Source organism: Nycticebus coucang, chromosome 1 (assembly GCF_027406575.1).
Source record: "Nycticebus coucang isolate mNycCou1 chromosome 1, mNycCou1.pri, whole genome shotgun sequence".
Classification (NCBI taxonomy): domain Eukaryota; kingdom Metazoa; phylum Chordata; class Mammalia; order Primates; family Lorisidae; genus Nycticebus; species Nycticebus coucang.
The window spans coordinates 79,008,949-79,035,749 of NC_069780.1; the positions used below are offsets into that span (position 1 = coordinate 79,008,949).

The 26,801-nt window shown below is 42.9% G+C and overlaps 1 protein-coding gene across 3 annotated transcripts in view; it reads right to left on the reverse strand.

Annotated features, from left to right (window-relative positions):
• Positions 1–9,833: 9,833 nt before the first annotated feature.
• Positions 9,834–26,801, reverse strand: part of TMEM154 (transmembrane protein 154) — a 66,300-nt gene continuing 49,332 nt past the window's right edge. For 2 of the 3 annotated variants that reach the window (XM_053582972.1, XM_053582960.1), the window contains exon 7: positions 14,809–19,634. In XM_053582972.1, the coding sequence (XP_053438947.1) occupies positions 19,619–19,634 (16 nt within the window). In that variant the 3' untranslated portion in view covers positions 14,809–19,618. Of the gene's footprint in view, positions 9,962–14,808; positions 19,635–26,801 lie in introns of those variants that run through there. The other variant, XR_008378730.1, reaches the window with a different exon arrangement.

Genomic DNA, 26,801 nt, shown 5'->3' on the forward strand with positions numbered 1-26,801 from the left:
TGGGAGAGCGTGCTAAGCACAGCTAAATTTATTTTACCAATTTTCAGGCTTACATTATAAAAAACGGTACAGGCGAAACCTCATCATCATTATGGCAAAGTGAAGGGCTCATTTCACAATTGGTTGTTTAAAGTTAATAGTAAATCAACTGAGCAGCCACTAAAAAGATGATGCATTGGCTTAATTCCTTGTTGTTCCAGAGATAGCAGCTGAGTTAATATATACATGGAGATGTTGGCAGACGGTTCCTTTTGGTAATAATATTCATTTTTATGAATGGCTCATTTATTTTTTATGTTTCTCTTTAGCCCGGCCCTCATTTCTCCTCCCTGTACTAAGTCTGGTTTCCAGGACTCTGAAGGTAGAAGGCACATAACTCCGCATTTTAATGGAGGGAATGAGAAGGCTGCTGCTTAGAACAGCCCCACAGCAGTGAAAAATGAGGAGGGAAAAAAAGATCAGGAAAACAACTCAGTGGCAGAAATTGGTTTCAGAAATACCAGTTATTTACCAAGTCTACACCCTGTGTGTCTTTGTAAATGCGTTTGTTTCAAATCCTGGCGGTGACTCATTTCAGTAAAGATCTATCTGCTCACCTCCTGCAGGAGGAAACTTTATATGCACAAGGTGTCTTACCTTTTTCATTTAATCAACTGAAGCATAAGAGAAGGATACTCACTCATAAAAGAAGCAAAGAAAAGCACAACCCTCAAAGAAAAATGGAACAGGCCTTCATCTTTTTTTTTCTTTTTTTGAGACAGAATCTCACTTTGTCCCCCTCAATAGAGTGCTATGGCGTCATAGCTCACAGCGACCGCAACTCAGGCTGAAGTGATTCTCTTGTCTCAGCCTCCCAAGTAGCTGGAACTACAGGTGCCCGCCACAATGCCCAGCTATTTTTAGAGACAGGGCCTCACTTTTGCTCAGGCTGGTCTCGAACCTGTGAGCTCAGGCAATCCATCCACCCGGCTTCTCAGAGTGCTAGGATTACAGGCATGAGCCATCGTGCCCAGCCTCAGACCTTCATCTTGAAAGGGATTGGAGTAGGGAGGAGAGAGGCCGTCAACTGTACCAGCTTCTCTTCCCCGGCATGCATGTTTACAGGGCCCCGAGAATCTGCTCGTCACTGCTTAGCAATTCCCGTGTCCTCTCTGCCCACCAGGCTATCTGCTTCCCTCAGGAATGTACTCTGCAGAAGAACACAAATGGTCTTCCTGCTGAACACAGAGCCAACTGGGAAAATTGGGAAAGGGATGATTTAGAACAGTGGTTCTCAACCTTCCTAATGCCACGAGCCTTTAATACAGTTCCTGTGGGTCGCGATCCACGGGTTGAGAACCGCTGATTTAGAAACTCTTTGAGTGGGGGGTCACAGGCCACAGCCAAGTGAGAGCTGAGAGTCCTCAAAACGTACAAGAGCAGTACAGCAAAGTGGTTAAGGACTTTGGCTCGGATCCTGGGTCTCTGCTTACTGGGTATGTGACCCTCAAAGAGCTGCTTAGACTCTCTGTGCCTCACTTTCTGGAAAGTGAATACAATGATAAAATCTTTCAAATAGTTTGTTGTGAAGTTTAAATGAGTTGGTGCAGGTAAATTGCTTATTGGTGCTATGGTTTGAATGTTGTGTCCTCCCCTCAATTTATATGTTGAAACCTAATCACCAAGACAATAGTATTAGAAAGTGGGGGCTTGGGGCTGTGGCTCAAGCAGCTAAGGCGCCAGCCACAAACACCTGAACTGGAGGGTTCAAATCCAGCCTGGGCCCGCCAAACAACAATGATGGCTGCAACCAAAAAATAGCCGGGCATTGTGGCGGGTGCCTGTAGTCCCAGCTACTTGGGAGGTGGAGGCAGGAGAATCGCTTGAGCCCAGGAGTTGGAGGTTGCTGTGAGCCGTGACGCCACAGTACTCTACCCAGGGGGACAGGTTGAGGCTCTGTCTCAAACTAAAAAAAAAAAAAAGTGGGAACTTTTGGTGATTAGGTTGTGAGGCAGAGCCCCTCACCATTGGCCCAGAGAAGTGAAACAGCTTTCCAGAAGTCACCCAGCTACTGAGGACAGAAGCAGAACCCCACAGGGGAAGAAATATGGGAGTGTTCTTATTACAGAAGGGGCTTCCTGCCTTCTGGATATGAACCCTTCACAGACAAGCAAATATTGAGTTCCTTTTCCTCTCCAGCTGGCGTATAGCCCTGGCTACACCAATGTGGGACTTATTGCCACATTTTACAACAGACATAAATTTTGCATTTCCAAATAAAACTAGGATCCGGTTTATGCCCAATGAAAATAAATTAATTTTAATGAGGATCTCACTTACAGTGTTTACGGATTTTTGCAAGTTTCATTTGGTAACTTGATGCTATTTTACCTTGAGTGTTGATATTAAACTGATGAAGTGGTTTACAACAATAAAGAAAAGATCATAAATATTTCCTAGTCTTTTAAATTCCATAAGAATGACTAATTCTAACACAAAACCAGGTAAAGTAGCAAAGAGCACATAATGACAGAGATGGGAAAACGTCCGAGGTAAAGGGGGGAGGTGGGAAAACTCTAGCTTCAGTACGGATAGCTGTGTCTCACTTCAGAGTCACCATGTCTTCAGAAGTGGCATTAGGGCTCATGTACCTGTCATCACATTGTCAGTAACTCAAGGCCAGAGTCTATGGCTACTGTCTTCTGAAGACTATCTCTCAACCCTAAGCTTGAGTTATGTAAGCACTCAAAATACATTGACTCATTGGGGAGGGGGTGGTGCCTGTGGCTCAACAGAGTAGGGCGCCGGCCCCATATGCCGGAGGTGGTGGGTTCAAACCCAGCCCCAGCCAAAAACTGCAAAAAAAAAATACGTTGCCTCATAAATCAGAGTGGAAGTTGATGAAGACAATGGGATAGTGAGAGAGAGGATATCAGAGGCTTTGTGAGGATGAGAAAAGGAGAATGAAATCAAGGAGCAGAGGAAGGCTGTGTCTAACTCATCTCCACAGAACTGATGTGTTTAGAGGAGGATTGAGTGTCATGGAGGAGAGTAGCCTTGTTTGGCAGGAAGGCCACGCTGAGTCCAAGGAAGCACGGTGTGTGCAGGGCAAATATAGAAAGTTACAGAAATCGAAGTTAAAGCCAGAATATCTAAGAAGTGACCTATCTGGCTTTATATCTGCTAGCAAGGAGACAGCTAAACCTTCTAAGATGGTTTATATCTGCTAGCAAGCAAACAGCTAAACCATCCAATTTCATTCATTCATGATTCAATTATTTCAAAAATATGTATTGATTTGAAAAATAATGATAATAGTGACTGCCCTTTATGGAGTGCCTGCTCTATGCCAGGACCCCATTACACACATGGGGAGCTGAGGCTCGCCGAAGCTGGTAACTTGCCCAAGGTCAGCCAGCTGGGGTTCTAACCCAAGCCTGCTCTGTCCCATAGTCAACCCTTATTCAGGCTACAAACTCTCCCCACAGTCTTCTCCGTCACTTCATCGAGGGGATCTGATCCGGCCGCAGCTCTGCCACCCACTTGCTGAGTGATGTTGGCCAAGTCTCCTCAGTTCTACAGGATGATTCTCTTTATCAGCCAATTGCAGGGACTGGACTCAGGTTACCGAGGTTCCTTGCTGCCCTTAAATTCCATGTGTCTGTTACAGGCACTTTCATTCCCTTCAGTCTGGGGAACGTTCCTGCAACTTCATGTTTCTCTTATGACCTTAGCTGTGTCATCTAGGCTGTTCCCTCCTTTAGCAGAATAAGTCATTGCCCACCTGATCTCCATTATTCTTTACTAGCAGAATCCTTGACTTTTGCTCCCTAAAAGGCTACTTTTTCCAGCATACCATGCGACATGATATATCCTTTTTCTAAATTTTGGCCAGTGATATATAATGGATTGGGTTTTCAGGGGCATCTGTTTCACTTCCCTCCTTCTTTCTTTGTGCTGCCAGGAAGGCAGTTTGGTGATTAGAACTTCAACAGTCCTGGGTCAAAGGCAACTCTGAGGCCAGAACCCACATGCTCAGAACGGAGGCACAGAAAGATGGCCACGGAGCCCCCCAGCCCCCACCCCCACCAGCTCTGGACTTCCCACCTCCAACCTTCTCTAACGTGAGAGGAAAATAAGGCCTTAGGTACTCAAGCCTTCATTCTTTTGAATTTTTTTGCTATGCACAGGCAAACTAATTCTTATCAATACACCTTCAGACTCCTCACTCTTTCTTGCTCCAGCTGTAGTATTTTCCTTAGATAGTGGTGTTAGATTTGCTCTGGCCTGCTGGACTGACTGGTGACCAGCTGGCCCCTCCAAATCCGTGTATGCAATGCTACCTTCATAATCACCCCCAGAAAACCACCTCTGCTGTGTTCCCCCTTGCTGTAAATGGCAATACCCCTTTTCCTGTCACTAGTGGTGTTACCTTTCATCCTGTTATTCAATTGGTTCCCAAATCCTATAGATTCTCCATTTATTGATCTAACATTTTGAGAGGGTATTATCTCAATAGCAGTTTTCTGCTGAGGTTACAAGAGGAAGCCAAGAAGACATTTATGAAGTTCCTCCTGAAGCTTACCGTCAAGACAGGCATCAGTTAAATAATCACACAAACAAATGTGAAGTCACAAGTGTGTCGAGTGCTACATAGGAAAGGTCCAGCGAGCATACACTGCGGTCAGGGAAGGCTGTGACTGAGCTGAAACCTGGAGAATGTATGGGACCCAGCGTGGCAAAGAGTAGGGGCAGGACCCTGTGCATCTTAGGCAGAGGAAGCAGCATGTGAACAGGCAGGGGCAGAGGATACCCCAGAGTGAAAAGGAGGCTGTTAGATGAAGCACCAGGACCCACAAGAGATGGCAGACATTCACATCACACTACTGACTTGGGGCTTCATTCAGAGATCAGTGGGAAGGCCAGGTGCGATGGCTCACGCCTGTAATCCCAAGACGTTGGGAGTCCGAAGGGGATGAATTGCTTGAGCTCAGGAGTTTGAGACCAGTCTAAGCAAGAATGAGACCCTGTCTCTACTAAAAATAGAAAAACTAGCAGGTCATCATGGTGGGCGCCTGTAGTCCCAGCTACTTGGGAGGTTAAAGCAAGAGGATCGCTTGAGTCCAAGAGTTTGAGGTTGCTGTGAGGTATGATGATGCCAAGGCACTCTACCTAGGGCAACTCTGTCAGTGAAATGAAATGAAGTACCGATGGGAAGCCATTGGAAGGGTTTTAATCGAGGAGAGAAGGGTGAGCAGTGATCATTTTGCAGTGCTCTTCCCATGTCTTTTCTCGTCTCTTCTTGAATCTTCCTGTTTCCCGTCACCTGTCTCCTCTTCCTGAAACTTACCCTCCACGTGCTGAGGATCAGTACTTCCAAATCTCAATCTTGGTCATTTGGCTCCCATTCTTAATTTCCAACTTCCAAGCCCAAGTTCAAGGGCTCCCTGCAAAATGTCTGGCTCCCCCACTGTCATCCTTCCTCCTCTGTGTCTGAGCACCGTTCCTGCTCCTTGTGGGGAACTAGGCACAAACCTTATCTCCCAAAATAGCTTTTTGACAGGAGGATCCCAGCTTTCTTTCTGTACCCAACAAAGCTCACGGTGTGTCCTGATCAGAGCAAGGGGCTCAGTAAAAGTCAGCCGAAGTAACAAATGACAGATACTCGTGTCAGTGGGCGAATAGCACGCACAACTCCTCTGTAGTAAATGTCAATGGTTCATCTGTAAAGTGGCCCTGTAACATGCAGGCTGATTTGGGGTTCAAATCTCAGTTCTACCGCAGATTACTTGTGTGACCATAAGTCACCTCATCACTCTGTGCCTCAGTTTCTCCGCCTGTAAAATGGGGGAAATAATGTACCTGAAACCTGGGAAGTTCGGTGAGTTAATTCACACAAAGCACCTAGAAAAATGCCACAAAGTGCTCAGTGAATGTCTTCACCATCACCCCATCATTCCCATACAGAATGAATGACCCCCTCTCTGGGAGGAAGCCTTCTGCGACCAATGACCTCCAAAATGACACCTGCAGCCAGAGTTCTGGACAGCATGATCTGCTGCAATCTATTCGGCAGGGAGCCTCCCAGAAACTCTGTATCTTCACAGAATGAGTCTGTCAGGTTTTCCCTCTTGTTCCACAGACTTCCGATCTGTGCTGTTTCAGCTACTGGACTGTGAGCACCTTAAGTGCAGAGACCATAATTGTGACAAGCTGCACTCTAAAATCCTAATCACACCCTAGGCACTCACTGTTCAGAGTATCCATATATACATTAACTCATGTAGTTTTTCTAGAAGTCTTATGAAGTAACAAGAGCACAGAGAGGTTAGGAACCTGCACAGAGGCATACAGCAGCAGCTAACCCAGGCAGTGGGGTTGTGAGCTTTGCTACACTCCCTCACCTCCCTGCTGTAGCTTTAACACATGTGTACTCAATAAATGTTTGCTGAATGAATGGATCTTGGTGGTGTTTTAGGGAAGCCTTCAAGTATTTCTGTCCAGGATTTCTGACTAGCTTCCTCCTAACCCTACTGAATTAAGTGGTCCAACAGTAGCCGATCTGTGTCCTGCTCTTTTCAGGAAACCACGCTTGCGCTCCCTGGGCTGCTGGAGCAAGTCACTTTGTGGAACCCCACACCACGGTCCCAGACCCCTCGCACTTTCTCTTTCTTAGAAAGCAATGGGCAGAGACTCTACAGCACTCCTAAAAATGGAAATCGCTTTGCTAGGCTGGTGGTATAGAATATTATTATTTTTTAAATTTTAACTGGACTTTATTTTCGATTTTTTTATTTTATAAAAAGATGTATGTGCTAATTTATAAAAATTTTAGCAACTACATAAGGAAGATAATTTAAAATGGAGGATGTTTTTCTGTTTGTCCAAAATATTCTTTCATGTTAAATGATCCTCACAGTAAATACGTGAAAAAAAACTCAAGTGATTAGACATTATGCATTATGGGGAGAGAAAATCTTCCCAGTCCTGCCTTGTTTCCATTTAGCTTCTCAAGGTCTTAATGACTGTCTTAATAGCCTCTTCTCATGTCCTAAATGGGCAAAATGTGTGGAATACACGTGAAAACTAGGAAGCAAAATTTGACGATTTCCTACCTCCCCTTTTAGAATCTTTCTCCTTCCTAAAAAATAAAAAAAATATATATATACACATATGTATAAACTTGCAAACAAGTTTCAAAGGACATTTGTTCTGCAAGAATAGTAGACCTAAAATTAGGATTTTTTTGTTTTGGTTCTGCCTGGTTAAGCTTTTCACCCTATTTTTTATTTCTTTCTTTATTTTTTAATTTTTTTTGTCACCCTCTGTAGAGTGCTGTTGCATCATAGCTCTCAGCAACATCAAACTTTTGGGCTTAAGCGATTCTTTTGCCTCAGCCTCCCGAGTACCTGGGACTACAGGCGCCCACCACAACGCCCAGCTATTTTTTTGTTTTTAGAGACAAGGTCTCACTCTGGCTCAGGCTGGTCTCCAACTTGTAAGCTCAGGCAATTCACCGCCCTTGGCCTCCCAGAGTGTTAGGATTACAGGTGTGAACCCCTGCGCCTGGCCCTATTCTTTTTTTTAAAAACATTTTTTTTTTTTTTTTGTAGAGACAGAGTTTCACTTTATGGCCCTCGGTAGAGTGCCGTGGCCTCACACAGCTCACAGCAACCTCCAACTCCTGGGCTTACGCGATTCTCTTGCCTCAGCCTCCCGAGTAGCTGGGACTACAGGCGCCCGCCACAACACCCGGCTATTTTTTTTTTTGGTTGCAGTTCAGCCGGGGCAGGGTCTGAACACGCCACCCTTGGTACATGGGGCCGGCGCCCCACCGACTGAGCCACAGGCGCCGCCCTTTAAAAACATTTTTTATTACAAAGGTAATATGTATTTACATTTGGAAACTATTAAAAACTCAAAGAAGGAAGTGAAAAGTACTAGTAAGTCCACCATCCAGAGAACCTGGCCCATTCTCAAATTTTGACTCTCCACGTGTGCAGAAGTGGAGGGGGAAGAGGAAGGAACACACCCAGTGGTAGGGACATCCATGCTTGGCGGGTCCTGAACACCAGGCTCGTGGTCATCAAACTCTGATTCCCTTTAGAAAGTGCTTTCCCCGTGTCTGCTCCTCCACAACCACCTACCCATGGTAGCAGAAGAAAAGATCAGTCCCAATACTCATTTTTATAGGGTTAGGCATAAAACCCATAAAACCCCATAAAATCAAATTCCTCCTAGAAGACTTTAAAAAATTGGATCTAGGAAATCAGGTTCATTCTACTCAGGTGGTCAGGGTGAAAGCTCGTGGAGCTCCTAGCTGCGGTAGTCACAGCCCTGAAGAGATAGCTGGTTTCGGAAAATAAAGGAAAGCCCAGAACCATAGCAGCTTTGTTGTGTTGGAGTCCCTGGTCTGTCCCTCGTTCCAGTTGTGCCTGGTTCTGGTATCAGCAAATTCCTGCACTTCCCCAGTCTGAAAGGCCAATTTAGACGAGCCAGTAAGTTTCCTTTTGATCTCCTTTTGAGCTAGTTTGAGTTGGACATTTTCTCACTGCAACCCAGTAAGTTTCCTTTTGATCTCCTTTTGAGCTAGTTTGAGTTGGACATTTTCTCACTGCAACCCAGACTCTTGTTTATAACACGTCAATATTACATTTAAGGAGAGAAAATTAGGAGAAGTGTATTTATCTAGAATAACTTTTATTTTTAACTCAAAAGGAAGTGCTGGGTTTCATGTCATCTGCTCTGTAAATGGCCAAAGGTGTGGGCGGCCGTGCCCCTTCCCTCAGGTGACCCAGTTAGAGCCCACCACTTGCACTGCTCTGGTAGGAGTCAGAATATGTGCCCTGGTGCTGTGAAAGTAGGGTCCCAGATAGGCTCTGTCATTCACCTAGCTCTCCGGAACTGAGTTTCCCAACTTAACAGGGAAAATTGACCTGACTTGGAAAGTAAGTACAAGTAAGGCTTGTACTCTTAGGCTGCTGGCCACCATTGATGGCGCAGCCAGGGGCCAATAAAGGTGGACTTTGGATATCTCGGCTCCACTGTGGAAACCCCCCCTCCCCACCTCACTTCTACCCCTTTCCAGTTGCCTCTAATTCCTGCCTCTAATTTGTATCCCAGATTTTGACCCCTCTCTGCCCCTTTGGTTTTAACGACTAATCATAGTTTTCCCTATTTAACCAGATAATTCTCTTAGAATTTTTCTTCACTTCTCCCCACTTGGGTTTTCTCTGCTCATGCCCCTTTGCCACCTGGAACACAATTCCTGCCATTGATTCCTTGGGCTGTCTCCCCAGATCTGTCCATCCCAGCTGCTAGAAGGCAGAGGACGCAGCAGCATGGGCAAGGAGGGAGGATGGAATCCATGTGGAATTGAGCGGGGATGGGTTATGAAAGAAAGGCGCAATCTTACCAGGTAGAAAGTGCTCAGTTGCCACTTGTAACAAGATGGAGGTATTTCTGTACAGACTCCACAGAGGTCAGAGATATAGGGTCCTCACAACTTACTGTCTTTCCCCATTAACTGGCTTGGTTGGCCTCAGTAACATTTAGAGATGGCTGGGGAACATCTCAAAAAGGATTTATAGTACCCCTTCTTCTGTTAATCTGTCTTCCTCTCCACAGAAGGAACAATCCTTATCTTGTGTTTGTATCATCACTTAAGATGGAGTGTATTTCTTTTCTCTGTAGACACTCCAGAGGGCAAAGGAGAGAAGCTGAGTTGGAAAGAGCTGCTTTCAAAGTCATAATCTCTGTTCAGCTCCTTTCCCAATATTCCTTCACCTTCCAAAGTGGGGCCACTTTATCTGCACCTGCACTTGCCTGTTAGTTCAATCATGATTGTTCCCCGCCTCCTTCCATATTGGATTTAAGGTAGTTAGAAAATGAAGTGCACAGGGAGGCACCTGTGGCTCAAAGGAGTAGGGCGGCGGCCCCATGTACTGGAGGTGGTGGGTTCAAACCTGGCCCAGGTCAAAAACTGCAAAAAAAAAGAAAAGAAAAAAGAAAATGAAGTGCACGTACACTAGAACAATTTAAAATAAAGATAAAGAATGATATCAAAATCTATTAGATGGAAAGTGAGGAAAACACAATTAAACCAGGAAACTTGAGAGAAAATTATATGGAAAATGAACAATACCACATTTGGGTTCTGTACGTAGATAATAAAGACAGTAAAGAGTAGTTAAGTAAGGGTGATGCCTGTGGCTCAGTGAGTAGGGTGCTGGCCCCATATACTGAGGGTGGTAAGTTCAAACCCAACCCCGGCCAAACTGCAACAATAAAAAAAATTAAAAAAAAAAAAGTAGTTAAGAGTGAAAGAGTAACTCTTAGGTCATTAAATAATTGGTTTTTCCATTATTATTGGACATCCATTAGTGCCAAGCACCTTTCAGGTTATGTATGTGAACAAGCCTTGATCCCTACTCTCACGGCGTTCGTGTTCTAATCTGCTCCCATTTTAAGCTTATGTACCAAGCGTAGCCATCAATTTCTATGAGTATGACCTACCTACGATCCTTTCTGTGCCATGGCTCAGGCCTCATGTGGTTGGTAAAACTATTTCTACCACCTACCACAAATTATTGATCCAGGGGTCTATATCCAAGTGAAAGACAGTCACAGCATTGGACTTGGGGGAGCCACGTCCTGAGGTTACATGACATGAGATTACTTAATACATTTCTTCCATACTGAGTGGAGACAGACCTATTTTGGCAGGTTATACTTTCCAAAGATGCCTGCGACAATTCTGCCATCTCACTTGCTCTTCTCACAATGTGACCTTGACATTCGTCCCATGGACTAGTGAGTTTATGTCCTCTCTTCCTCGGATAGATTTTGTAACTGCCTCAAATAAGAAAGTATGGCAGAAGTGGTGCCATGGGGCTTCTGAGTCTAGGATGCCAGGCACTTCCACTTTGTTCCTTTGGGAAATTTGCTCTTGGAACCCAGCTACCATGCTGTGAATTAGTTCAAAAGTCCATGGTGAGAACCAAGTCTCCCAGCCCACAGACCTGGCTACTCCTGTCCAACAGTCAGCACAAACTTGCCCGCCATGTGAGTAAGCCAGGTGAATGTGGAGCCCTCAGCCCCAGTTGTGCTGCTCAGCTGATGCTATGGGCAAGAGAGCTGAGTCATTTTCAGAGTCTCACCCTCATTGCAGATTCATAAGCAAAATAAATGATGGTAGGTTTTTTTTTTTTGCAGTTTTTGGCTGGGGCTGGGTTTGAACCCACCATATGGCGGCTGGTGCCCTAACCCTTTGAGCCACAGGCGCCACCAATGGTAGTTGTTTTAAGCTGCTAAATTTTGAGGTGGTTTGTTAGGTAGCAATTGATGACTAAAACATCCATTCAGGGGTGCACCTATGGCTCAGAGTAGGGCACCAGCCCCATATACCGAGGGTGGCAGGTTCAAACTCGGCCCCGGCCAAACTGCAACAACAACAAAAAATAGCCAGGCGTTGTGGCAGGCGCCTGTAGTCCCAGCTACTCGGGAGGCTGAGGCAAGAGAATTGCCTAAGACCAACAGCTGGATGTTGTTGTGAGCTGTGATGCCACAGCATTGTACCAAGGGCGACAAAGTGAGACTCTATCTCAAAAAAAAATAAATAAATACCCATTCAATCAGATTTTCTTTCTCAGGAAGTATGAATGCTTGATGTATGCAGAGGTGGGCCACGTGAGCTCAGGCTGAATGCCAAGCAATGCTGCCTTTCCAGTTCTCTGCCAGTCCTGTGTACAGGTGGGATTGGGTATCCTAAAAGTCAGAGTGGCTATAACTATGAAAGAGGTGGCATTCCAGGCTATTGTAAGTTTTTTCAAATTCTAGCACCTCTTTCTGATAGTGCCTGGGCAGATCTCTCCGTTGCAACCTTACGGAGGATAATATCCTATTTACTTAAGCTCCACTAAGTAGGAATTCTTTTTTTCACCCAGTGACCAAACCCTTACTAGAACCCAAGTCCTAAACCTAGGCTATTTTCTTATCATCCTTATCCCAAGCCCTGGCTGTTTCCTTGGCATGATGCATCATTTCTTCTGGATCTGGAGTCCTGCCTTTGCTGCCTCTGTTTCTTCTTATCTCAGCCTGCAGCCTCTGGGACGTCTTATCTCAGGCTGTGCACACCTTCAGGCTTCCTTCACAATGGCTGACGCCTCCTTAAACACTTCCCTATTGCTAATTATCGGGGAAGCAGTGTACTCCAGGAATTACAAGCTTGTGCTTTGGAGTGGAGGAGAAAGAAGACAAGTTGTAAGCTCTCTAAACCTACCTCATAAGTATATTACCATTAATATAAAATGGTAATATCCATTTTAATGGATTAAAATGACACGATACGTATTTAGTCCTTAGGGCCGGGATTGCTACCTCGTCTGATACCCAATATTCTTTCAGCACTTTGTGAGATGCAGCCGCTTATTATTGAATGTGGTAATGTACCAGTCACAGAGACTACTGTTCCCTGCTTCCTTGTGTATAGGTTAGCCAATGAGATGTAAGCAAACTTGTTTCATTGGGCTGGCAGGAAAGCTCTTTAAAAGTGGCTGACCTAGTTGGAAGGCTCACCCTGGCACTGGTTCCTCCCTTTCCTTCTTGTGAGTATCTAGCTGGGGTTACAGCCACCATTTTGGATCACATGGTGACCCTGAGGATAAAAGTCCTGCACTAATGAAGGTGGGGAGAGGTTGAAGGAACTCAGGTCCTAGATGGCCAGGGAGCTACCATACCAGCTCACCTCAGTATACTTTTATGTATGAGAAAGAAACTTTGTTGTTTAAAACCATTTTATTTTGTGTCTTTGGTATGAGAAGCTGAGTTTAATTCCTAACTGATACCCATAACGAATGCTAGTCAAGATGATCATTCTCTAACGCTGTGGAACTGTCTATGCTCTGGGTCCAAGCCACCTCCAGGCTAAGTTCTGGTTAAATCTGCAGCAGATTGCAGGGGTTAATGGGTGCTGTGACTGACCGGGTTTTACTCTAGTTGGGACCTTTAGGAAGAATCTTCCTGCCTGTTATTTGTGAACATACTGACTTGTCTTTGTGACCTGACCACAGGTCCTTATTCAAGAAAATCTCAATACTATATACATGTGAATCTGCCATTCAGCCTTGCTGTATATAATGTCAAGGTGTGGAAGGTGAGATTAGAATTGAAGCCACGATAAAGAGTGTAATCAGAAAATAGAAGGTTTTATCGCTAAGATTTTTCCACTTTTCCTAAAATTATTTTTAAAAGTTACAGTTTGGCCAGGCGTGGTGGCTAATACCTGGGAGGCGGAGGCAGGTGGATTGCCTCAGTTCATGAGTTCGAGACCAGCCTGAGTCAGAGTGAGACCTCATCTCTAAAAAAAAAAAAAAAAAAAAAAGCCGAGTGTTGTGGTGTTGTGGCAGGCACCTGTATTTCCAGCTATTTGGGAGGCTGAGGCAAGAGAATCGCTTGAGCCCAAGAGTTTGAAGTTGTTGTGAGCTGTGATGCCATGGCACTCTACTGAGGGCAACAAGTGAGACTCTGTCTCAAAAAATTAAAAATAAATAAATAAAATAAAATAAAAATAGCTGGGCATTGTGGTGGGCACCTGTAGTCCCAGCTACTTGGGAAGTTGAGGCAAGAAGATCACAGGTTGCTCTGAGTTATGATGCCATGGCACTCTACTAAGAGCAACAAAGTATAAATCATGAAAATTTCATTGCTTCATTTAAAAATATTTGTAAGGAAGAATAAAGACAATAATGTGTAGTAATATCTTTTAGATATACAAAAAATCCACTTAATTTTCATGCTTGACAATGTTGTATAAAGCAGGTCCAATTCTTTTCTCTTTTCTTCTTTTCTCCCCTCCCCTCCCCTCCCCCTCCTCTCCTCTCCTCTCCTCTTTTCATTTTGAGGCAGAGTCTCTATCTGTCACCCTGGGTAGAGTGCTGTGGCATCAGTCTAGCTCACAGCAACCTCAAACTCCTGGATTCAAGCAATTCTCTTGCCTCAGCCTCCCAAGTAGCTGGGACTACAGGCACCTGCCACAACGCCCAGCTATTTTTTTCTATTTATAGTAGAGAAGGGGGGGGTCTCATCCTTGCTTAGGCTGGTCTCAAACTCCTGAACTCAAGGGATCTTCCTGCCTCTTCCACCCAGAGTGTTAGGATTAGAGACATGAGCTGCCACTCCCCACCTGCAGGCCCAGTTCTTTAAGAACTTTTGAATTAGTATTCCTTGCTTATGTAAAGAAGTACATGGATCAAATGAGTGTAACAATTATTTTTCACAGCCACAGAAATTAAAAAATATTACTTTGGAAAGATGCACAATTTACTTCTGTATTCTTAATAAATAACATTTTAGTAAACAAAGATCTTACCTTCAAACAAACCTTTATTTTAAATATTAATATTCATTAATTACATAAAAATTAGTATAGGGTAAAGTCTCCCCTCCTATTTTATAAAGCTTTCTTTTTCTTTTTCTTTTTTGAGACAGTCTCACTTTATTGCCCTCAGTAAAGTACTATGGCATCATAGCTCACAGCAAACTCAAACTCTTGGGCTCAAGTAATTGTCTTGCCTCAGCCTCCCTAGTAGATGGGACTACAAGCGCCTGCCACAATGCCCAGCTATTTTTTTTTTTAAGAGATGAGTTTTTGCTCTGGCTCAGGCTGGTCTTGAACCTGTGAGCTCAGGGGATCCATCCACCTCGTCCTCCCAGAGTGCTGGGATTATAGGCGTGAGCCGCCGCTCCTGGCCAGTGCTTTATTTTTCAATTCAATTTAGAAATGCTTTTTAATCTATCACTGCTGAATGAGCAATTTACTGCACAAATAAGTATGAAATTATTTCTTTTTATTAAAAAGGCATGCAGTTGAGAGTAGAATAATGTATACAAATATGTACATGTATGCCTGTCATCTATAAAGTTGCAAATCATAAAGGAAAAATATTATTACATATATTATTCGCAGCATGCCAAGTGGGAGAAAAACTCCTAAAAACCTTCAGTCCGTTTTAAGATAGACCATTAGTTTTACTAGTCAGTTCTAATCAGTAGCAATGGGACCATTTCTTACATGAGGCTTACACAGTAGAATGTACATATTGCCGGACAGAAGCTAAATGATAAATATGACATGTGATAATGGAACCGACTTCCTGAGGAACCGCTTTGCATTGCTTACAAAATGGAAGAGCGCCAAACACAATATATATCTTTTTACATTATTGTCAGTTAACTTTAAATACGCATGTATTTAAGTTATTACTGACCCACCAGCTTATTTTTTAACTGGTCCAACACCTCTAATCCCTGTCCTTCTGGAAAGCATGCCTTTGTTCCACACGCAGAGTTTTCACACGTTCCTCATGTTATTTGTAATTTCAGGGCTTCCCCCCCGAGTCTGAGTTATACCAGGCTCACTCTCAACTGCTTTTTACACGGGGAAAAATGTTGCTGACTTTAAGGTTGTAGCTACATATCATTCATGTAGTCCTTTACAGCAGACCAAAGACATGAAAACTGTGAAGAATGTGCTGTTATTAAAAATCCAGTTACTTATGTACAAAGCTCTAAAGGCCAGTGATGATAATGTGGTATAAAGTGAAAAGTATCATTACCGAAGCCCTGTGCACCCAAAGTCTGATTGTAAAAATAAACAAAAAACAAATAAGCAAGAAAAACTACCCAAAGAAATAAAAAAAAAAACCAAACCACCACAAAAACAAAACAAAACAAAAAACCCATTCACCCCTGGTTGTCTTAAACAGTTCTACATTATCCTTCTAATCTTGCACGTATTATCTTAATCACTTTGGTTTAGAAATGTAACTTCTTAAAATATCATTCAAAAAGCATGTACGGAGCTCATACAAAGCTCTACTTTACATAATAGTATGGATTGTTACCATATGAGCATGACACATTATTCAGAAAAGATAGTAGGGTGAAAAACAAAACAAAACACCAGATACGTACAAATAACAATCCCCAAGAGGACTAAGAGCATTTTGGCGCCTGACAAGATAGTACCAAGGCAATGCCAAAAAGCTGCTCAAAAAAAATACATAATTCAAGCTGGGTAGTGCGTTCAGTGGTTAGAGTGCGGCCTCACAGACCGGGGCAGTGAGTTCAAACCTATCCTGGGCCTTACTAAGAAACAAAATACACAATTCAGGCAATTGGTTGCTGAGGTTATGCAATTTGACTGATTTCCATCCCACATTCATATACAGGAATCTGGCTGGTGTCATATGGCAGATGTTACAGAAACGCTTCTGTAAGTGACACTGCTCTGGACTGCCTGTTGTAGCTATTAAGTGGAAGCCCCAGAATTCATCCTGAGCACCTTCTGCATGTGAAAAAGTCACATGTTAATTTAACTCAGTATAAAACTGCAATGTGCTCCCCACGAGGAGAATCTCAGCAGTGCCTTCCCACGTGAAGCCAGGTCTTACCACTCCACTAAGTTCAGAATTGGTCCTCATTCTGGCAGAAGCTGAAACTAAAGTCTGGGGTTTTATGTTTACTCAACAAAAGGCCTTTTTTCAGAGATGGTGTGAATTAATGGTTTAAAAAACCCAAATAAAAGAATAGCCAGAAGTAAGCTTTTGTACTCGCTGGAGCTGCAGTGAGCAGCAGAAACCCCTGCCATTCTACAGACACCAAGGCTGATCCAGGCTGTGCGTTTGCATCCAATAGCAATGTCCTTCCTGTGGACAGAAGTCACATCACTGAGTTGAGTCAGTGATGGATATTTTTACATATTTATTAGAACAAATTTCCTGAAGAGTTCAACTGGGCAACGCTGTTTACCTAGTTTGCTTAAAATGTACAAAAATGCAGTACACTTTACAAATCTTTAAAATATTCTAAAGTCAGATTTTGCTCAGATTGGCTATATGATTAGGGCAAATTAATGAGGCTTTTTTTTTTTTTAACAATAACCTAAAACATTAAGTTTGGGCTTAAAAGCAATTCTTTAACTTGTCACAAATATATGATATGACTGAATAAAAAGACACAGACCGCTGGTTTGACCCATACTAACTTCTTATATCTTGCCAGAATATACTCTCTTTTTAAAAAGTACCTTGTAAAGGCGGGGGGCAGTAGCTCACACCTGTAATCCTAGCACTCTGGGAGGCTGAGGCAGGTAGATTGCTTGAGCTCAGGAGTTCGAGACCAGCCTGAGTACGAGCAAGACTCCGTCTCTAAAAAACTACCTGGGTGTTATAGTGGGCGCCTGTAGTACCAGATACTTGGGAGGCTGAGACAAGAAGATCGCTTGAGCCCAGGAGTTTGAGGTTGCTGTCAGCTATGATGCCACAGCACTCTACCAAGGGCACCAAAGTGAGACTGTGTCTCAAAAAAATAATAATAAATAATAATAATAAAGTGTCTCCACGCCCATAGCACAGTGGTTACAGCGTCAGATGCACTGAGGCTGGCGGGTTCAAGCCTGGCCTGGGCCAGCTAACCAACAATGACGACTGCAACAAAAAAGTAGCCGGGCATTGTGGCAGGGGCCTGTAGTCCCAGCTACTTGGGAGGCTGAGGCAAGACAATTGCTTAAGCCCAAGAGTTTGAGGTTGCTTTGAGCTGTGATGCCACAGCACTCTACCGAGGGTGACACAGTAAGACTCTGTCTCAAAAAAAATAATAACAAAGTGAAATAAAAAGTACCTGGTACACTGTCAGATTAGTCATATATAAACTGCATATACAAATGACATACTGATGAAATTTCCTTCTTTTGGAATTCAAAAGTATTTAAAGTACTAAATGAGAATATTTTGTATCACAGCATACAATATAACTTCATCAAAGCAAGATTCCTGGACCCTGTTCACTTCTTTGAACTTAAAAATCTCATTATTTGATAGGATTGGATCAAATTGAAAGGCCTGAGTATTCTCTTTCCTAGAGAGAAAAAAAGACACAGAGCCCCTTCTGTGAGTCAAAATGTTGACGTGAAACAAACTGAAAGTGGCAAATGTAGGCAGAAAAACAGACAAGTTATGATTCAGAAAACAGCAATTTTGGCATAAATATCTGAGAGTCACTGTGGGCCACAGTTGAATATGGGTGTGCAGGATAGCAAGGAACACAAAGCCATATTCGATGTGCTGATGAGAACATGACAGAAAAATCTGCAAGTTACAGCCCTGAAGACTGTTTTTTGTCTCTACGCTACACAGCCCCAGACAGTCACGTCTTTCATTGTATGGAAAGGTCCCTGTGGTTTGCATTTCTGCCTTTACAATTATCAGCATGGTTCAGAAGGCAAATACTTATTAAAGGTATCCTGAAAACATGGAAGAGGGGCAGGTTTCTTCTTTCTGCATTGAGTTAGCCTTTCGAACCACAAAACCCAAAATTTAGCAGCAAATGTTTAATTGATCCCATCCCCCTCAGGTTAGATGGGGTAGTAAAAAGAAAGAGTTATCCTTCTTTCTTTCTGTCCTGGAATAAAATGTCAGGTGGCCTAGAAGAACTGAGTACTCCCAATTTGCTAGATTGCTTTAAAGATCAGAAAATTAGAAAATTAAGGATAAAGTGAAGATTGATTTTGTGTGAGTGGGAGGGGGCAGTGGGCCCTTCGGCATTTTACACCATTGCTTTTAGGACAAGGATGTCAATCAGTACCAACCCAGGCTGTCATTGCAGATAGCCTGATAGTGGCCTCCTGGAGTGCTGTGTTGAGGACATGAGCCTTGTCCCAGGTTGGCGGGAAAGAATGCTGAGCCTGGTGAGTGAGATCCCACAGGCACAGGTATTTCCTGCTCCTATTCTATTTGTTTCAAACTACCTTAGAGATCTCTGAGACACAGAAGGGTGACAGATGACCCCCCCGCCATGACACACACACACACTCCCTCCCCACATACCAGACACCAGTGAGACGTCGTAGGGAAGCAACTACTTAGAGCTTTGGGGAAATGTTGACAAGGACAGGTGCTTTCGGCAGAGGAAAACATGTTTTCTGTCCTGGAAGATTCCTAGATCCTCTGAAAAGTTCCCAAAGGTGACACGACCTGGCTGATCAGGGTCTACAAATCACCAAACGACATCTCACTGGGACTGTGGACTCTGTCACCCATCTTCTTGGCAGGGAGCGCTCACCACCCCCCAGGAAGGTGAAGTGTTGAAATGCTTGCTTTGTTTGGTGTCCCTTCCAAGACACAACGCTCCTTTGGAAAAGTTCCTGCTGAATATAATTTACCTGTCAGAGGACTTGAACAATCAGAGGAAATTATCCAAAGCTGGTTAGGTAAGAAGGTGGCCCAAAAGGAAACCATACATAAAACAACTTCCTGATTTAAACCACGAGAAGGAAGCAGCAAGGTAGCAAAAACGCAGGGGAGCTGGAAGTGGCCTCGGAGGTGGGGCATGGCTGGCTCCCTCTCCGCCCTCACAGGCAGCGGTGGGTGGCAGCCAGGCCTCTTCCTAGTACTTCTCAACTGCACGTTCTTCTGAGCATAAGGGATGGCATCATTAGGAAGAGTGGGCGTTGGAAGAAATGGCAAAAGGTTTTTATGTGTATGTTGATTTGAAATTAATTAAATTGATATCCTCTTCATCTGTTGGCCCAGCAAGTTCCCTCAGGGCTGCTTCTCTTGGAAAACATCAGCACCATTCAGCTTTAGGATTCATTATCACTGTAAAAAACAAAACAAAACAGAATGAGAGCATATTTCCAAGAAGCTATGCAGAGTGGGTCACTCCCTAATGGAGGTGACTTAATAGAACATAAACTGTCGGGAAGGCAGCAGTGTCTGGCGCACGAGTTCCCAGACAAAGGTCAGTTTGAATTTTATATTTGGTCCCTGAGGAGGAAATTCATGAAGGCCAGGAAATAATCCCTAGCTCTCACTCCAGTATCCCTCCCCGGCGCTGATGTGGAGAGAGCCAGATGGAGTTGGGGTTCCCCCCTTTAATTAAATCTAATCCCATTCTCTATGAATATATGCCAAATTGTCTTTCCTTAAAAAAAAATTAAATCTTTTCCATGTGTTGTTTTCCCTCAAGAGCTTGTGGTCCTGGCATGTTTTCAATCGTCTGTTCTGTTCATACCTACCAAAGGTCCAGAGGTGCCTTCTCATTGTCATTTAGAATTCAGGCATCTTGGGGTATAAGTAGTCCACATGAATTATGGACACAGTATTTGAACATGACCATGCTGTTGGCTAATGTGTGCTTTTGCTTCTAACTGGACTGTCTCTGCCAAATATCTGGCTTCCCCGATTTTCCCCAGGGGGGCCATCCCTCCTCCAAGTCTCCTGGAGAGCCGGCTGCACTACCTTCCTCTTGCTTCTCATTTTAGTTTTGTGCTCTTTCCCTTAGATTCTACAAGGTCTCTGTTTGGAGTGACCTCAGTCCCCGAGGAAGTGCTTGAATGATAATGATCAACAGATTTGGTATCTCCTTAGCTCAAAGGGATGTATAGTCAGCAATAGACAATATTCTTCGGACTCCTGCTCAGCGAAACACCATTTCTTTTTGAAGCAGACTTGGCAGCAACATAGATAGATAGATAGATTAGATAGATAGATAGATGGATAGATAGCTAGAATTGGTAGATAGGTAGATAGGCAGATAGATATAGATAGACAGATAGACAGGCAGATGGATGATAGATCGGTCAGTCTATCGGTAGGTAGATCTATCCATGGGAGGGCAGAGGAGACGCTGTGTACACGTGTGCCTGTGGTGTTTTTGTCTGGGTTGTGAAGGGAACAAGCTATGATGCGGGGGCAGAATTTTAGCTGAGGCGAGGATGTGAACGAAAGGATAAACTATATCAAAGCTTATTAAAAATGGAAGCCTGGTTGAAAATTAAGATTTTTTTTTTTAATCTGAAGAGCAGAGGTAACAACCCTTTTCACTTATAGCACCCTGAATTGCTCTTAAACTGGCCAAGAGGTTTCATTTCTTGGAAATGGGGTGGCAGCAAGATAGTATTTTGAAGAATCAGGAGTCCATCTCTACAGAACATAAGTCTCCGAGTCCCACATCTTCCTTTAGAGGCCTTGTCTTGAAATTTCAGCCCCACTAAGCAGAGTTTAACACAAAGCTGAATAGGTAAGGCAAAGACATCTTTTGTCTACAGTGCTGATCTTTGCCCAGCTGTTCTAACTGAAGTGATTTTTAAAGTTGATTAATATAGGCCAGGCATGGTGGCTCATGCCTTATAATCCTAGCACTCTGGGAGGCTCAGGCATGTGGATTTCCTGAACTCACGAGTTTGAGATCAGCCTGAGCAAGAGCGAGACCTCATCTCCGAAAAAAAAAAGAAAAAAAATAGGCAAGAGAATCGCTTAAGCCCAAGAATTTGAGGTTGCCCGTGAGCTGTGACGTCACGACACCTTACTGAGGGTGACAAGTGAGACTCTGTCTCAACAACAACAAAAAATAAAGTTGATTAATAAAAGAGCAGGGGGCGGCGCCTGTGGCTCAGCGGGTAGGGCGCCGGTCCCATATGCCAGAGGTGGCGGGTTCAAACCCAGCCCCAGCCAAAAAAAACCACAAAAAAAAAAATAATAAAAAAATAAAAAAGCAGGCTGTGTTAATTAATTAAAAAAATAGAAAACACAAATAAGCAAAAAAAAAAAATACCAATAATCACTAGTTAACATTTTGGTATTTATTCTCCCAGTGTTTTTTCTGTGATGGTGATACATATTCTTTTTGTATAAAAATGGGATTGTAATATGTACGTTATTCTGTAATCTGCTTTTCTCACTCTCATTTACATAGAAACATCTCTCTTCCTGATACATGAGCAATACCTTTGTGGCTGCACAGCATTTCACTGTCTCACTACGTTAAAACAATTTTTTCAATCCCTTATTATTAAACACTTGGCTATGTCCAGTTTTAAATTTTCATTTACTATAAACATGGCTACATCTTTGCACACTTCCAATTGCTACCTGTACATAAATCACTAGAAAAGGATCCCCAGGTTAAAGTATATGCAATTTTAAAAGCTTTTATAGCCCTTTGTCAAATTGCCCACATTCCCTAGAGATTTTATACAATTTACATTCCACCAACACTTCCCATTAGGGAAATACCCTTTTCCCAAAACTTACTTCAGTTTTGTAAGTTCTGTAGGTAAAAATGATATCACATTTCCTTTTCCTTTTTCTTTATTACTACAAGGAATAAACATTTAATTGGAAATTTCAATTTCATCTTTTGTTGAATTGCTTATTGATAGTCTTTGTTCACATTTAAAATTTTTTTATCAGTTGTGCATTAAAATACTCATTTTTTGTTCATCATATACATTGCAAAAAACATTTCCCCAGTTTGTCATTTATCTTCTAATAATTTATTTTGGTTTTTTTGAAGTACAGAATTTTGAACCTTTAATGTAATCGAATCTATATATATATATAGATAGATAGATAGATAGATAGATAGATAGATAGATTATTTTTTTTTTTTTTGAGACAGAACCTCAAGCTGTCCCCCTGGGTAGAGTGCTATGGCATCACAGCTCACAGCAACCTCCAACTCCTGGGCTCAAGTGATTCTCCTGCCTCCACCTCCCAAGCAGCTGGGACCATAGTCACCTGCCACAACACCCGGCTATTTTTTGGTTGCAGCCATCATTGTTGTTTGGCGGGCCTGGGCTGGATTCGAACCCACCAGCTCAGGTGTATGTGGCTGGCGCCTTAGCCCCTTAGCCCACAGCGCCGAGCTGAATCTATCTTTTTTTAATACGCTTTCTGACTAATGTGTCATACTTTCCTTCTCAAAGAGATATAATATTTTCCTGTATTTATACTTTTTCTGGCTTTTTTGCCTTTCTTTGTAACATTTAAACTTACCTGGAGTCTATTTCAATATTAAGTGTGAGGAGGAGTTCCAAATTTTTCTCCCAAGTGTCAATCCGTTGTCCTGAGACTGTTTATTGAATAATGCACTTGCTATGAAATGTTACTTCTCTTTTGGTTCCAGGTGTGTACCGAGCATGACAAACTTCTTCACTACCCTTTCCACTCCACCCTTTCCAGCTCACAACTGCTCTTTATTTTCCTTTTAGAATTGTCCTGGCTACTTAAGCACCGTTATTCTTCCAAATGAAATAAATGTGCATTGGAATTTTTTTTTTTTTTTATTTTTGTATCCAATGATTGTTTTTTTTTTGTTGTTGGGGATTCATTGAGGGTACGATAAGCCAGGTTACACTGATTGCAATTGTTAGGTAAAGTCCCTCTTGCAATCATGTCTTGCCCCCATAAAGTGTGACACACACCAAGTCCCCACCCCCTCCCTCCTTCCCTCTTTCTGTCCCCCCCATAACCATAATTGTCATTAATTGTCCTCATATCAAAATTGAGTACATAGGATTCATGCTTCTCCATTCTTGTGATGCTTTACTAAGAATAATGTCTTCCACGTCCATCCAGGTTAATACGAAGGATGTAAAGTCTCCATTTTTTTTAATGGCTGAATAGTATTCCATGGTATACATATACCACAGCTTGTTAATCCACTCCTGGGTTGGTGGGCATTTAGGCTGTTTCCACATTTTGGCGATTGTAAATTGAGCTGCAATAAACAGTCTAGTACAAGTGTCCTTATGATAAAAGGATTTCTTTCCTTCTGGGTAGATGCCCAGTAATGGGATTGCGGGATCAAATGGGAGGTCTAGCTTGAGTGCGTGCATTGGAATTTTTAAGAGATTGGGTTTAATTTAAAATGATCTCCCAGCAGTGCCTGTGGCTCAGTTGGTAAGGCACCATCCCCATATACTGACAGTGGCAGGTTCAAACTCGGCCCTGGCCCAACTGCAACAACAACAACAAAAATAGCCGGGCGTTGTGGCGGGCGCCTGTAGTCCCAGCTATTCGGGAGGCTGAGGCAAGAGAATCGCCTAAGCCCAGGAGTTGGAGGTTGCTGTGAGCTGTGTGATGCCACAGCACTCTACCGAGGGCCATAAAATGAGACTCTGTCTCTACAAAAACATTACTTAAATAAATAAATAAAAAGATGTCTCTCACTTATTCAAGTCTTTTATGTCTTTCAATAAAAATTTGAACATTTTCTTTTTGTGTTATCCCATGCACTTTTTCAGTTAAGTTTTTCTCTGGGTAGTTCACATTTGTGTTGCTTTTATGATAGTACTCATGTTAATATGTGCTAACTAGCAGCTTGTGTAACCTAGAAGATAAGAGCGCTGGGTTGGATGGCCTGAGGTGCATCAGGGCTCAGTCACTTTCCTGCTGGACGACCTTGGGCAAGTTAACCTTTCTTAGCCTAACTTTTCTTGTCTCATTTCATCTGCAGAACACACACGACCATACCATGAACTTTATTATTGCTATAAAGCATAAATGAGAAAATGCAGGTAAAACATTACAGGCCTGACACATGAATGAATATTAAGTTATCCTGATTTTGCAGATTTTACAGTAGCCAGTGTTTTGGGTAAAACACTAGCTTGAATGTTGTTTCGGATATGCACACACTTTAAATTCTTAAGGAGAAGCATGTTGAAGACTCAGCCTGTGATGCTGGCCGTCAACAAGAATTTGTTTAGTTAAGGTGCCAAACAAGGAAAAGGAGCTCAAGGTGTGGTGCTCACTGCTACAGCTCTGAACGGTGAACAACCTGACAAGTGCTGCCACAGAAGAGACAGCCCCAGGGTGGGTCCAAGTTGCTTCACCTGTGGGATATCAGGTCACTTCCAGAGCGTAGCCATGCTCCTGGTGGGATGGCCTTTGGGTTTGACAGTATGTCAGCACCCTGGGATCTGGCTCACCACCAGAGCTGGAGTCATTCTCTCCTGCTGGCTCATTCCTTTATTTAGATCTGTTCCCTGCTGTCTTTTTGGCTATTTATCATCTTTGTAAAATGATCAAATAAACCCAGACGTTTTTAACTCTGGCAAATCCTAGAGTTCCCTGTTAAAAATATCTTGGCAAACTGCTACAGAATTACAACCCCCCAAAACGAGTGATCTTATTTCAAAACTTTGTGGATTGCTTCAGTGTGAATATGCACTGTTTTAGTAACTTATTACAACAGCAACATCAGTAAGTGATTTTTCTAGGAGTGTTATACAGGTATTTTAAGGATGTGAAACACCTTTCCCAAAAGTATCATACAAAAATTGATTTTTTGATTACAAGCATCAAAAATAAATCGATTGATTACAAAGCATCATCTTCTTATTTTATTTAAGAAAGCATTTAATTGGCATACTACCAGTTAAATGAGGACAGATGCAACTCGGCTGGGGACGCAGTGGCTTACACCTGTTATCCTAGCACTCTAGGAAGCTGAGGGAGGTGGATTGCTTGAGCTCAGGAGTTCAAAGCCAGCCTGAGCAAGAGTGAGACCCCCATCTCTACTAAAAAATGAAAAACTGAGGCAAGAGGATTACTTGAGCCTAAGAACTTGAGGTTGCTATGAGTTATGACACCACAGCACTCTACTAAGGGCGACAAAGTGGGACTCTGTCTCAAAAAAGAAAGAAAAGAAAAGACAGATGCAACTCGCATACCTGGTTTCATAACTGTCCCTTTGTTGCGGTCAGGATCAGATAAGTCATCTTTGTTCTCCTGACCAGTCTATCTTGTAACAATCCCTCTTTATGACCACAACTCATGCACCTGTCTCCAAAGACAGCAGTTAACCTACGCTAAGCCTTTTTTGTGTTAGGATGTTCTCTAACTCGCTCCCAGGGGAGTGCCGAGTTCAGTTTAGTACAAAGTCATGTAATAATTAAATCAGGCTCCTTTTTTATTTCATCAATATAATGTCCCTTCTCCTTCCAGTAAGAGGCCTGGTCCTAGGGGCAATTAGAGAGGTGACCCATCTGGCCAGCATCAGAGCCAAGGCTAGAATTAGTACAAGACACATAGATCATGTCCATAGAGTAGACATAATCTGGGCCACCATTCAAACATTGCTGTGGTTCATAAAATGTAGTACATCTTCCCTTACCCAGCACACCACACCCACGCACTTGCATTCCTGCATTTCAACCAGTTTCAGATTTGAGAGAAACCATCTGTCCCATAAGTCTTATGGACTTGAAGTACAGATGGTCCCCTTCTGACCATGTCACACTTAATGATTTTTCAATTTTTGAACTTTACAAAGGTGGGAAAGTGATATGTATTCACTACGCTCCTTGACTTGTGATGGGGCTATATCTGGGCAAACTCATTGTACAGTGAAAATATCCTGTGCTTTTGATTTAATGATATTTTCAATGCAATAGTTCAAGGAACATCTATGTACTTTTAAGTGACTTTTGAGAGACTAAAGAGGAAAAGAGGAAAGAAATTCATAAACAAAGAAAAATATTAGAAGAAGCCACAGAGATTTACTCGAGCAGAGAGGTTAAAAAAAAAAAAGTTCACATAAAACTGTGGAGGACGCCAAGAGCCAGCCAACCTCTGAGCAAGATGATTTGCAGCTGGGGAAGGACCCTCTGGCGATTCGTCCGCAGGTACTCCTAGGCACACAGTCATTGTCTAACACTCCCCTCACCTGTCTTGTGCTGTGTCACTGAAAGGCTACTGTGGAGGTTGCTTGGAGCTGTCCTGCAAAAAAGGTTAGCTGCCTCCTACAAGCTTGTATTTCTAATCTGTGTCTCGCCTGGTACCTTTCTGCAGTGATCGAGTCCAGGGCCTTAGGGGTCACTAGGGGCTGCGACATAAAACTGCTGGGTGTTTTTTGCAATTTATGGCTGAGTCTTGTCAATGACAGTGGTACAAAATGCTTTCCTGTAGTAGCCTCACGGTGGCTGGCTTTCTTGTGCTGTGTTCTTTTGTTAAAAATCTACAATTTATCTTTAAACC